This window comes from Pygocentrus nattereri, chromosome 27 (assembly GCF_015220715.1).
Source record: "Pygocentrus nattereri isolate fPygNat1 chromosome 27, fPygNat1.pri, whole genome shotgun sequence".
Lineage (NCBI taxonomy): Eukaryota > Metazoa > Chordata > Actinopteri > Characiformes > Serrasalmidae > Pygocentrus > Pygocentrus nattereri.
Window position 1 is genome coordinate 19,301,354 of NC_051237.1, and position 14,702 is coordinate 19,316,055.

The 14,702-nt window shown below is 40.0% G+C and overlaps 1 protein-coding gene across 2 annotated transcripts in view; it reads right to left on the bottom strand.

Moving 5' to 3' along the window:
* Positions 1-14,702, bottom strand: part of rftn1a (raftlin, lipid raft linker 1a) — a 46,378-nt gene extending 31,676 nt beyond the window's left edge. The window contains exons 1-2 of one of the 2 annotated variants that reach the window (XM_037535548.1): positions 14,577-14,702; positions 8,080-8,230 (exon numbers count right to left, since the gene is read on the bottom strand). In XM_037535548.1, the coding sequence (XP_037391445.1) occupies positions 8,080-8,221 (142 nt within the window). In that variant the 5' untranslated portion in view covers positions 8,222-8,230; positions 14,577-14,702. The remainder of the gene's footprint in view (positions 1-8,079; positions 8,231-14,576) is intronic. The other variant, XM_017684334.2, reaches the window with a different exon arrangement.

The following is a 14,702-nucleotide window of genomic DNA, read 5'->3' on the forward strand; positions in this document are numbered from 1 at the left end:
CATGCAGTGTATTTACATTTTCACAAGTCTGTATGAGCAAACAACTGTAGAAAATAACTGATCAGCTTAAAATAAAAAAAATGTAATCAACTCAACCAACTGTGATCAGATGTTTATGTAACAATTGTGAGAGGCCTACACATTACATTACTACACTTTCTGTGACAAAACGAATTCAGGTCACATAGGACACATTACACTTAATAGATAATACATGAGTAGTTACATTTTGCCTTTGTCAGAGGAGGTCATTTCTTCCATCCATCATGAAATTTACACACTCTTTAGAATAGGCGCTTTCACATCGTCAAAAACCAAGAAATGACAAAAAGGAGATAAAAGGTTTCCTTTCGACAGCAGCAATATACACTGCTCAAAAAAATAAAGAGAACACCTAAACAACACAATATAACCCCAAGTAAATCAAACTTCTGTGAAATCAGCAATGCGAGCTGTGGCAAGAAGGCTTGCTGTGTCTGTCAGTGTAGTGTCCAGAGGCTGGAGACGCTACCAGGAGACAGGCCAGTACACTAGGAGACGGGGAGGAGGCCGTAGGAGGGCAACAACCCAGCAGCAGGACCGCTACCTCCGCCTTTGTGCAAGGAGGAACAGGAGGAGCACTGCCAGAGCCCTGCAAAATGACCTCCAGCAGGCCACAAATGTGCATGTGTCTGCACAAACGGTTAGAAACCGACTCCATGAGGATAGTATGAGGGCCCAACGTCCACAGATGGGGGTTGTGCTCACAGCCCAACACCGTGCAGTACGCTTGGCATTTGCCAGAGAACACCAGAATTGGCAAATTCGCCACTGGCGCCCTGTGATCTTCACAGATGAAAGCAGGTTCACACTGAGCACATGTGACAGACGTGACAGAGTCTGGAGACGCCGTGGAGAGCGATCTGCTGCCTGCAACATCCTTCAGCATGACCGGTTTGGCAGTGGGTCAGTAATGGTGTGGGGTGGAATTTCTTTGGAGGGCCGCACAGCCCTCCATGTGCTTGCCAGAGGTTGCCTGACTGCCATTAGGTACCGAGATGAGATCCTCAGACCCCTTGTGAGACCATATGCTGGTGCGGTTGGCCCTGGGTTCCTCCTAATGCAGGACAATGCTAGACCTCGTGGCTGGAGTGTGTCAGCAGTTCCTGCAAGATGAAGGCATTGAAGCTATGGACTGTCCCGCCCGTTCCCCAGACCTGAATCCGATTGAGCACATCTGGGACATCATGTCTCGCTCCATCCACCAGCGCCACGTTGCCCCAGACTGTTCAGGAGTTGGCGGATGCTTTAGTCCAGGTCTGGGAGGAGATCCCTCAGGAGACAATCCGCCACCTCATCAGGAGCATGCCCAGGCATTGTAGGGAGGTCATACAGGCACGTGGAGGCCACACACAATACTGAGCCTCATTTTGACTTGTTTTAAGGACATTACATCAACGTTGGATCAGCCTGTTGTGTGTTTTTCCACTTTAATTTTGTGTGTGACTCCAAATCCAGGCCTCCACTGGTTAATAAATTTGATTTCCATTGATGATTTTTGAGTGATTTTGTTGTCAGCACATTCAACTTTCTACAGAGCAAAGTATTCAATGAGAATATTTCATTCATTCAGATCTAGGATGTGTTATTTGAGTGTTCCCTTTATTTTTTTGAGCAGTGTATGTGACACATATGGGGAAAATGTATAATTTCATGTCTTGACATGGCATAAAAACAAGGGGTCGTGTACGTTCATCTACAGCACCATCTGCACTGTAGTTTCCTATAAAAATTTTGTGAGATTCACACAAGTGTAGCAACACCACCATCTGGTTGAGCCAAAATCACTTCTGTTTAGGAGAATTCTCCACATTTCTGAACTAAAAGCTTCACCAGCTTTTCAAAGTTCAAGCAGAGGTCATCATACAGAATTAGGCTGTCAGCCAGTTTTACAACTTAAAAGGATGTTCTATTGGGAACATAGACAAAAAAGTGAGGCTCACCACCCCGCTTTTGGTGCCATCTGGCACGTAGGCCATAAATTCCTGTCTGGCCTGCCAGATCTCCCCAAACCTTAACTAAACTTGTGAATTACCAGAAATCAAGTTCTATGGACCGCAGCAATACAGAATTGCCACCATTCAATGGGGTTCATTTCAAGAAGTCTGGAGATATCAAGAACAAGGTTGTTATGAGAATCTATAACAAAGTTAGCCTTTTTAGATTTTATTGACAATTCAGATATGGAGCCACAACACCCCCAAGTGGTGAGAATGAGGCACATCACACCACCACCATGTGCTTAAAAAAGGATTCAAGGGACTTGGGCGTTGTCTGCTTGAGTATCAACATTTATATAACCTGTAAGCAATACTACTTGTTTATTAATGTTGTGTATTAGTACCTAAATAGTACCTGTATCCCTTTCTACTACTGAGCGCTAGGAATACGTAGTGTCTAACTTTAATAACCAACAGAGACAACCATTTAATTGCAATGAGTTAGACCAGTGATCAATATGCATCTTGAATGTGGTTCTCTTTTCTTTATTTCCTTTGGTCCTTTTCTTTCGTTGTCAATTTTATTTCTTCAGGCATTGGGTCATATTTGGATACTATATAGGCAAGCATCACTCATGTCCTTTAACATATGTTGTGTATCAGGTACTGAGCGTTAAACTCTCTCTTATAAACATACCTGAATATTTTGTTCATTCCTTGATTTTGGAAGATTAAGCCAATTTGATGAGAAGTGTTCCTTTTTCTTTGTTTTTTCTTTCTTTGAACTAGGAATAGCTAAATACCCCTTAGGTAAGAAAGCCTATCAACATCCTTTGCTCGACCCCAAACAGGAAGGGTCAAGAGTCGAATAAACTCTAGCGCCCGGAACTTTTAGTGAGTTTAGTGAGTCTGCGTTCTCAACCAGAAGATTTAATTTCCGAGTTTGCGCCGGACTTGGTCAGAGAGATAGGTCAGAATTAGCCAGAATGATCCAAGATCAGATTCGAAACCTTTGATGCGTTTAAACCACCCTCTGAGAAGGAAGGTAGATGTCTCGTGTGCTAGAGAGAGGTAGTTAGTCAAATTAGCGTCACCAGCCTCAGAACCCTGAGTGCAACTGGAACCTTGCCAGCAGAGTGGAAGCAGTTCGGACGCCACTGAGACCAAGCATCACACCCAGAGCCACGCACTAATCTGTGAGCAGATTAACCAGCAAAAGGCTGCCAAGCGCCACCCTCAGACAGCCACAAGAAGCCTTCGCCAATCACTGACGGGAAGGCGAGTGCCCACACGGTGACACAGCATATATGACCAGCGAAGAGAGCAAACGCGTGAGCTCCAGGCTCTGACCAAGCTGACCTTGAACACGGCCCCTCTGGAAGTCAGCCCGACTCCCACATAAGCTGGTTCCATCAATTTGCAGTCAGGGCCCTGACGCCAATTTATTTAATAAGAGAACTTTTAATAGGTACATCTAACTCCATATATAGTTATTCCTGTCCAGACACTAATTCTCTATAGAGACTCTTTCAAGTTTAAGTTTCCTGCGTCTTCCCGAGAACCACACTGTCTCATAATTTAACTGTGAGCCTCTGTACACTGGCTATGATGCCCTTTAACTATTATACTTTTTGTTGTGTTTTGTTTTATTTTCTTTTGTCTATCATTGAATGTAGTCCAGGGTAGTTTGACATTTAGCCAATAAACTCCATTTATCGAAGCACCCTCACTGCGAGCGTTTCTCTCTCTTGCTCTGGTCTGTAGACTTAGAATAAATCCAGGTTACCCCACACCCTCATCTAAAGGTTTTAGCTATAACATTAATATTACATAAACCGCTACACAAGCACATAGAAAAACTTGAGTAACTAAACAAGCCAATTTTTGTTCTTCACTTTGCTTTTCCTCTCTTTGCCTGTTCTTTTGTCCTTATTTCTCTTTACCTTTGAATTTTCTACGAGCCACTTACTGACTCAAGACACAATTCTCCTTCAAACAAAAGCAGTGTTAATATATTTAGAAACATAAGCCCTCAGGGAATTCACATGCATCTATTCTCTCTCTCTCTCTCTTCACATGCAGACTAATCTCAGAAGCTTCTTCGACAGCTTGCTGTCCTCGAAGCCCCATCATGGTGTTTTTGACCGTGAGAGTGCACACATACCCACACACACACACACACACACACACAATCACTTTTGTCTGAACAAAACCTTTTATCTCCATTTTTGATGTTTTTCGGTTTTTGACACAATTTGAAAATCCCAGTTAACCTTTACATTGTGTGTAAATTTAATGAACAATGGACTAAAAGAAATGACCCAAAATGACTTGGGGGGGGGGGGGGGGGGGGGGGGTTGGGGATCTGGATCCAATGACTAACATTTAAAGTAACGTATGATTTTTCTAGCTCCTTTAAAAAGTTATCATTTTGGAGATACAAGATTTTGTGCACACACATACACCCCGTAACAGAATGCAATGATGTGCAAATCATTAAACTATAACAGTAAATTATAGTTACTTGAAAATAGTAAAGAGAACATATCAAATGTTGAAACAGAAATAACACGTTTTTTTTAAATGTATACACATTTTGTACCATTTCCAATTAAATACAGTTCAAATGATTCGCACATCTTTTCACTATGTCTTGATTTACATTTTACACAGTGTTCCAACTTCTTTGGAAATGGGTCATTCATATAAATGTTAGTGACAACATTAACATATAACACTATATTGACGCAGTTCTAGTGTGCGTCATACAGACAAATGCTATGTTTAGATGCTAGTAGTCTCTTGTCAAAGATTCCTAAAACTTCCCAAGAGTTCCCAGAACATACAGCAGTATAAACTAACACTGAAGATCTGGGATTAACTATTATTTCAGTGGTAACATGTTGCTGTGCAACATTGTGTTGCTGGAACATTGTTGTGAGGACTCCACTGTATTTAGCCACAAGACCATTAGTGAGGTCAGGTACTGATGTCAGACAGTTATTCCTAGATCACAAACACCACCACAACTCATCCCAAAGGTATTCAATGGAGTTACCTCACTTCAGAGAACACTGCACTCCACACTTCAGAGCTCCACTGCTCCACACAGACTAATGCTGGGTGGCTTCATACCCCTCTAGCCGATGCTTCGTATTGGGCATGATGACCTTAACCTCATGTACAGCTGCTGCAGAGCAACCCATTGTATTGGCAATATTTTACTGTGTAGATTATACCAGTTGTGTGCGCAACTGAACTTGTGTGAGCAATGGGCGCACCTTAAAATAACATTTAACTAACTAGAAAAGTGAATTTCCTGAAGGAAACGTGGAATGGTTGCGCAGTGGTTATTACGATGTCCCAGGTAATCTAAAGTGTGGCTAGGCAGTTGCTATGGTATCCAATGCCATTACTACATTCCTGATAGGCAATTACTATGGTGTATAGAATGTGTTTTTAGTTGTCCGTTGAGAGTTGCCAAATTTTAGCTGTGTGTTGCTGAAAATGAATGGGATTGTATGGGAGGAACGAGGGATGAAAAAACGACAGAGGAGTGCGGGTCAGTATGGCTATGGATTAGAACTTGAGGACCTATTCTGAGAGAGTACATGCATTTTGGGTGTTGATTGAGGCTTTGTTGGGTTAGAAAATGAATGGGACTATGCGAGGAAAGAGGGATGACAAAAATTACAGATAGAGAAGTGCGGCTCAGGATGGCGGTGATTTAGAGCTTGAGGACCTGCCCTGAGTGAGTATGTGCATTTTGGTGGCTGTTGGGCAAAGGAAGAAAAACAGGGCTACGGTTTAGCAGAAAATAAATAGGACTCTATGGGAGGAACGAGGGATGAAAAAAAACGCAAAACGCAAGTGCGGGTCAGTATGGCTGTGGATTAGAGGTTGAGGGCCTGCCCTGAGTGAGGACATATAGCTTGGTGGCTGTCGGGCAAAGAAATTATGAGTTTGTGAGGTGGCAAAAATGAATAGGAGTCTATGGGGAAAGAAGGGAGAGAAAAAATAATAATAAAAAAAAAGACAAAAAACGGATGAGTGCATGTCAGAACAACAGCGCACTCGTGCTCACGGGCCTGTCCTGAGAGTGTATGCGAAATGGTGTCATTCAAGCAAACAGAAGTACAGTAGATTTGCATGCAATACGTCACCCCATTCATTCTCTATGGGAAAAATTCTGCAAAATTCCATTGCTACATGGAATTTGTGCATCCGATCAAAAAGCTGTATACATGGATTCATCACACAATCAGATTAGACAATCCGGAATCATAACAGTGTCAATATCTCGAAAAAAAAAAAATCAGATAACAATATAGTTGGGCATTGCTTTAGCAATTAGAAGAGGCGTCTGGGCGTTTTGGGAGTGTGGAGCACTGTAGTACAGCTACTCGAAGGGATTTGCAGATAAACTTTTCCCCTTCTGTACTTGCCACAGGCTACATCACGACACAATGACAAACACAAAATATGAGCTGCTGCCTCAAACCACATCAGTGAATTCAAGCTACTTGGTAACTACACTTGGTGAGTCACAGAGAGAGAAAAACTCCCAATGAATTTTTAGTGGATCCCAATGAAAACTGAAAGTTAGGGGTCACAAACAGTTGGTTTACCTGTAAAGCTTGCGAGATCACAGAAACTACATTCAAGTTAACGTCCTAACAATGCAGCCTCTCTCAACACACAATTCTTCAGGATTTAAAAAAAAAACACATTTGATAGTCTATCAAATATATCTATATAAAATATCTATATAATTGATAGCTGAGCATCAGCGGCCTGTAGTTTGTGCATTGTGTCCTTCGCCTATTGATAAATTCCCTGGATTCCACAGAATGCTTAATCAGCAGTGAACCAAACCAAGATTTGGCTGGATGCAGGACGAGACCCATGGTTTCTGCTGGAAATTTGTTGCAAACCCGAATACGGTTAGCATGTTCACACATGTCAAAACAGAGCGAACTAAAGAAAAGGTGTGATACGTCCACAACAAACAACACGTCCTGAGAAACTTCATGTCTTTTGTGGTGTTACAGGCCTACGACAAATTACTGCCTCCCCCAGAGTATAGGCTCACAGACTACTAGAGGGTGCTTCACAGCCCACCGGTGGTCTGCAGCCCATAGGTTGAGAAACCATAGTTTAGTTAAAGCAGCAATGCCGTGGTGGGTCATATAATACAAGGTGGTACAGTCTCAAGATTATAAAAAAAAAAAAAAAAAAAAAAAAAAAAAAAAACCTATCCAAACACTTTATTATCTTTGTCTTATGCACAAGGCAAGTGTGTATAGTCTTTGATGCTTGTGGTAATGGTTTATTAGACCATGACAGACCTCATTTCATTTGTCATTGCCATGACACTGCCAACTCATTTGCCATGGTGTATTACTGGCTCACTGTCAATCACAGTTTGCAGAGACATCTGAAAAGAAGCCTTTATGATCCGATTCTTGTTATTGCTTTTCAAAACACAAAAATACTCACTGATAATGCTTTAAGTTAGTAGTGTTTAATATAAACATAATATGAATAGTAGTAAATGATGACATCATCTAAACAACGCTAAGCATGTCCAATTAAGAACCACTTCGGATTCAGCCACGTGTGCACAATTCCATATTGGACATGAAGTGTAATATTTGGGTGTAGAAGCCAAAATTTCATAATTCACATATTGCACTATTATAGGGAGCAGTGAGCGATTTGAGATTCAGCCTTTGGGATTTTTTTCTGAAGTATGAAGATATTTTACACTGCCCTTTAACAGGCCTATTTTATTGCAATTTTCAGCACTTTTCCTGCTTGTTTTACGTCAAACACTGCCAAATATTGACCAAATCATCCATTATGTGACCTCATGTTACAGAGTTAAACAAAATGACCACTGGAGTTACTGTTTCTCCCAAAAAACTAAATATATAAATATTTTTAAACGTTTAATTTTAAAAGTTACTTCTATTTCACTTAATAAAAACACAACTGCAGTTTTACTGATATGGATAATGCAGATATGGATAATGGAGATCTGTTTTTCAAAATGAACTCATATTACTACAAATCAAACGGAAACAAAGCATGTTTATACCTTCTTTTCCTAAAAGAAAGTCCAGAAAGTGGTATGTGTAGGCCACTCCAGTGTGCGTCTCCACCTGGGCTTTCCTTAGGGTCGAATAGATCTTTCCTGGAGCCTCATCTGAACCACGTGGCTTAGGTAGCCTACAGCCCATTTCTATACACTTGAACACACACACACACACACACACACACACACACACACACACACACAGATGAATGAATGTATAATTTGTTCAAGATATTCATTTATTCATTGATGCATTGATTTACCTGATTGTCTTGGCAGTACAATTACTAATTGTCATGCTAACTAAGTTTGATTGACATTCAAATTGAAAGTGAACATAAATATGCAGAACAGAAGGGCATGAACACAGCCAATGAGCTCAGACACTTGCTCTCATTGTGCACATGCATAATATGGCAAAGCAGATTTTCTGGAATTAATCTCACCCCCCACACTCCCAATACAAACACACAAGCCTCACACTTCACCTGCAGATAGCTCCCTCTCTCCTGCTAACACACACACGCACACACACACACACACACACACACACACACACACACACACACCCAGCATTAGCTATCAGATAACAGGGACACGGGAAATCATATTTGATCACTGAGCCCAGATCCAATTATGGAGTGGAATTGAGCATGAGGCTGGTGAATTAGCGTGTGGCTAATTCTAATGACTGTTACATCTCCAGTGTGAGGCCACAGCAAACATCAGCCTAACGCAAAGTGACAGTGGTGCCACCACTGGACTAACAGAGTCCAGCAAAATGACAGCTTGTTGGCTACACTGGTTTGTAAAGGTCTGATGAGGCAGAACAGGTGAAACAGAGAGCAAGAACACATGACTAAGAAGGGGAAAATGACATGACTATGGGCCTCTGTGCCACCAAATCAGGACAAAATGCAAATGGAGGTCAAGTTCATGAGAAAATGAGGGACATCAGGATTAGCTTAGATTCCCTCTGTCCTCTGGCAGAAACTCACTGATATGAGCTTCAGCTCCTGGCCAAAAGCATATCGTAGCTAAGAATTTCATAACTACTGATAGTACAAGATTATTTCCAAAAATATTGGCACAGTAAGGAAAAAAAAAAGATTTGCAAATGCTTTTAAACCTGTACATAATTGGAAACCGCACAAAGACACGATATTTAATGTTTAAACTATTTTATCCTTTTTTGTATATATGTGCTTGTTCTACATTTGATGCCTGGAACATATTCACACTCAATGTATTCATATAAGCTTCATTCACCTATCAAAGCGTTTTATCATTTCATCCCTCCATGATCTCATTCACTGAAATTCACTGATGACATTGTTGGATATAAAATTCAAGGAATCTTGGTATTATAATGCTTACACCAAAGCACATAACTTTCATACTAACCCTCCTACTCACCCAATTTTTTAAAGAAATTCTTTTGAGCCTAAACACATACTGATACACAATCTAACACAGCACGACATCCTGCATCCTGTAAAAAAACCTATACATTTTTGCACTATTTGAATTTTTGAGCTAGACAATTTTCTTCAACTTCATCTTCTTAACCTTGCAATAGAGAAAGGAGAGAAACTTAGATGACCCTGTCCCCCGCAAATTCCTCCAGCTCATTCTGGGGGATCCCGAGCCACTTCCAGGCCAACTCTGAGGTCTTGGGACCTCAGAGTCCCGTTCCAGTCAGACATTCCCTGTAAACCTCCACCGAATTCAGCCACGTGTGCACAATTCCATAGTGGACATGAAGTGTAATATTTGGGCGTAGAAGCCAAAATTTAATAATTCACATATTGCACTATTATAGGGAGCAGTGAGCGATTTGAGATTCAGCCTTTGGGATTTTCTGAAGTATGAAGATATTTAACACTGCCCATTAACAGGCCGATTTTACTGCAATTTTCAGCACTTTTCCTGCTTGTTTTATGTCAAACACTGCCAAATATTGCAAAAGAATGTTTTATCCATTACATGACCTCAGGTTACAGAGTTAAACAAAATGACCACTGGAGTTACTGTTTCTACCAAAGAAAAATAAATTTTATTAAAAATCAAATCAAATATATAAATAATATTTTTAAAAGCTCAATTTTGCAAGTTACTTCTGTTTTACATAATAAAACCACAACTGCAGTTTAATTGATATGGCCTGGAACACAGATATGGATAATGGAGATTTTCAAAATGAACCATTACTACACCTGCTCCTCTCAATGTGGAGGAGTAGTGGCTCTACTTTGAGCTTCTCCTTTATGACTGAGCTTTTCACCCTGTTAAGTAGGGTGGAGCTCACCACCCTGTGATGAAAGCTCATTTTCACTGGTTATAGCTGTACTTTTTCTGTCATCACCCCAAGTTCATCACCAAAGGTAAGGGTGGGTATGTAGTGGGTATGTTTGCCTTACGGCTCAGTTCTGTCTTAACACTACAGTCCAGTACAGTGACCACATTACTGCTGCTGTCTGTTCCAGCTGTGGCCGATGATCTCATGATCCCTCCTATCTTTAGCCATGAACAAGACTTGGACTCTGACTTGGACATACATACTACATACCAACCATTTCACACTAAGCTGCTAACTGCTCCAGTGCATGTAATGGAGACAAAAGGACAATCATCTTTAAAAAGCACAGACACCACCCTTCGGCCTCCACACATAACGTCCTCGTGACCTCGGCTACACCTTGACACCCAGTCCATGAATATCAGGAACGGGTGTGGAGATAGGCACAGTCTTGGCCAACACCCACAAGTCCAACACCCACAGTGAATGAGCTTGACTTCAGGCCGAGTATATGGACACTGCTCTCACTTCGGGCATACAGAGACCGAATGGCCCAGAGTGGCCCCGGTTCCCCATGCTCCTGGAGGATCTTCCAGAAGGCAATAAGCCTTCTACATGTCCACAAGGCACAGACTGGGAAGGCAAACTCCCATGCACCCTCAATAATCTGCATGAAGGTGAAAAGCTGGTCCATTGTTCCACTGCCAGGGTGGAATTTCAGTGGTGAGAGAAACTGTGTAAATTAAATGAATTGTTGATTGACTTAATCTTCTTTCTCAGTGTGCTCCAAAAACATCAAGTACATAAAAGTACACAATAAATGCCACAATTACACATGAAAAGCCAAATTACACTGTCCAACCAGATAGAGCACACTGAAAGCTTCACACGACCAGTGAAGGAAAAAAAATCTCTATTGCACCTTGTCCTTCTCTGCTTTCGTTGTTTTTTCCATGTTCTTTTCTAACCATAAGAAACCAGTTACAAATACGTCCCAGCACACTGGAGTTACCAGACTTGTCAAGCTAGAGCAGCATCTTCACAGCGCTTAAATCTGGCTCCATTCAGAAAGTTCGGCAATCAAAATCCTGTGTTCTTCAGTAAAATATAAAATGAATTCATGATGCAATTAGCCTTTTCAGTACAGACTGAATAGGCATCTACATCTAATGGCAAGATGATGCTATAAGCCAAGCATTCTGGCCTACTCTGCCCTTTCTGCAAAACTGTCCATCACATTATCACACTGGCACTAATTGGCCTGGCAACAGATAGGTTAGCCCAGATCACTGGCTTTTACATGTTATGGAGAAAACTAGAACCACTCATGCAGAAACTGGACAACCATGGTTTCAATCTTGATTTTGGAATGGTGAACACAACTACTTCGCAAAATACCCATTTACAATAAATTACAAGCCCTTTACTGACTGAAGTTTAAAAAAACTGACAGCACAGCTACACAGGGATTATAGTTACTACAGATTAGTATATCCTAATCCTTTACATCCCCAGGCACACCAGACATGCACATAATCGACTATGCTATATGAGTGAGTTAGGAACACAGTGACAGGAAAATGAAAAGGAAAAAATAAATGCAGTGCTGAATATAAACTATGGGATGATATGTTATGGTAATGTGTCAAAAGCTTGAGGAGCCACAGAATGAGGCAAAGCATGCTTAGGGTGTAAATCTTTGACTTCAAAACAACTCAATTGATGACAATTCTTTAAAAAATATTAATGATTCAGAACAGTTAGAGATATTTACTTAAATTACATTTACAAATCAAACAAATTCAACAAATAGCTCATTTGTAAGCACATTCTTTCATAATAATAGTAATTGTATTCAAAGTTTATAGTCTTTTTCCAATGTGCCATGTTGCTGGTGCATTTTGTCTGTTCAACATGGACTAAACCACTAAACTAGCATTCACTCTTATATCTTGCTTTTTTACTCTTCACCAAAAAATAAATAATTAAAGCGATGAATGCACTGAAAAATTGTTTTGTATTATTATGGCAGACATATTTTAGTGAGATACACTAAGAATTTGCATATTTTTTCACATACTAATACATTTCTAAATTTCTTGTAAAAATATTTACATGAATTACCTGCATATTCAGGGTAATGTTGCAGGGACCCCTCTAAGAAGAGACTGCATGTGTATCTCTGTTAGCTGAAAGGACTGTGAGGCAATGATAACGCATCGGCCTTACATTCATCATCCTCATAATCGTCTCCATCTCTTCCACAATGCTTCTTTCCCTATCCCTCCCTGAAACCGGCCGCTTTATCACTCAGTCTGCGACTCAAATTTGCCTCCACTGCATGCCTCCTAACACATACGCACCAGGTTATTATAGTTAAAACTATTACCACAACAAAAAGCACTGAAAAAAACTGCTCAGTAAATGTAATAATAAACAAAAATGAAATCAAAATTCAGTCAGAACTAAAACCAAAATTTTGCGAGAGCTCACTAAATTTTTGTTTGTTAGGTTTTGTTAAAACTATTAATGCACCCTTAAGGCTAACTGAAAATCAAAAGCTCAAAACAAAACCAAAATTAAAAACTATAGTCACATGCACAGTCAGTCACTCTTGCACCACTGGTTATTGAACTTATGTAAAAAAGTACATCTAAGTATAACTTATGTACATCAAACCTAGAGTTGTAATGATAAATTAAAAGAACTGCTTGATTAATAAGTTATCAATGACTAAGCTTGCTGATAAGTTTGCAATTTGAATGAAGTATCCTGGTCATTCTGAAGCTGTTTGGCAGAGTGAAGATCCTTCACAAGGGGCAGCTCTTAGCATTCAAGTTGCTCTTCTGCGCATCACTAAGAGGAAACCCATTCCAGCAGGATTTCAGTAATACACATAGGCAAAGTTGTTACTACCAGCATATGATGTATACAAAAGTCGTTTAATGCTTCGAATTGCATATATAGGAAGTTTAGGCTGCAGAGTTTAGCATACGGCCAACAGGCCACGTCACTCCAATACTATTTAGTAATGCTTTATGAATTATTCATTGTAAAACTGCAACAAAGTAAAGAATGACACTTATGTCTGTTTATAAGCTTCAACTGCTTCGAATGTTTTTTTTTTGCAGAGCTTATTGCATAAATATTACATACACCAGGTAAGAAGTGAACACTGCCAGATGCAAACAAAACATCCCCTCATAACACCTGCATAAACTAGCATTAACAGTGGTGATACGAAGGCTATTTATAAAGTGAAAATTTCATCAGTAAACACTACCATATAATCATATGCACAGCCGTGACAAGTTAATGAAATGACTCAAAGGAGCATTAAAATGCATAAAATGATAACGCATATTTAATCTGTTCTACTTGTCTCAATTTTTGCTGTGATTAGTTTATCCGTGCAATATTTAAGGGCTTCCTTCCAATCTTTTCTTATCTTTTTGATTGCAAAGTTAAGTGTCGTTCATTAGTCAATTTTTATATCAATATCAGCAGCTCTCCATCAATTTCATCACATTTTTACTTATTTAATCAATTTAGTTGCTCATAGCCTACTTTAGTCACAGTAGTGTCGATCTTTTCTTGAACTTCATTTGCCATTTAAATTGTGTGAATACAGAAAGAGTCCAAAATTACTTATGTATCTTGTAAATCTCTCTCAAAAGTTAAATGTTAAAGTTAACATTTTGTAGATGCAAGATGTTACCATAGCAATGATAGTCACCATGTTTTCCTGTTCATCTTGTTCCTATAGAGGCTGTCAACTAGGCTACAAAACACCAGTCCAAGTAGTAAAAGAAATCTTAACAGTTTAACCACCAACATTTAAAATTTGAGAAACTCCATAAACAAAGCAACAGTGTATGAGGTCCTCAAGCACAAACACCAAAGGATCCAGAGGTGAGAACATAAGGAGAGAAGGAACACCTGCAGGAGAGGCAGCGAGAAACAGAAACTACAAAATAAGCAAGGTTGTAAACAGCTGCGCTATCTTGCATCTATAAACTTAATAGCGTCAAATACATAAGCAAACAATAAATCAACAGACAGGAGATAAATCAGAGAACAATACATCCAAATTAAGTTTGGGCTGTGCTTTAGAACATGAAAACAAAAACTGAAATCAGAGCTTACGACATTGAATGTAAAGAGCAAAACATACCTGCAAACATTAAAATCATAAACATACCTTTGGTGCTGTGCAGTAGAGGCTTAGTTGTTGGTTTAGATGTGAGCCAAAAGCAACCCTTCGTTTCTCACTGCCAACGCTTCGCCTGTTCCACTTCACTCTTCAGCTGTTAGTGCAGAGTGGAGG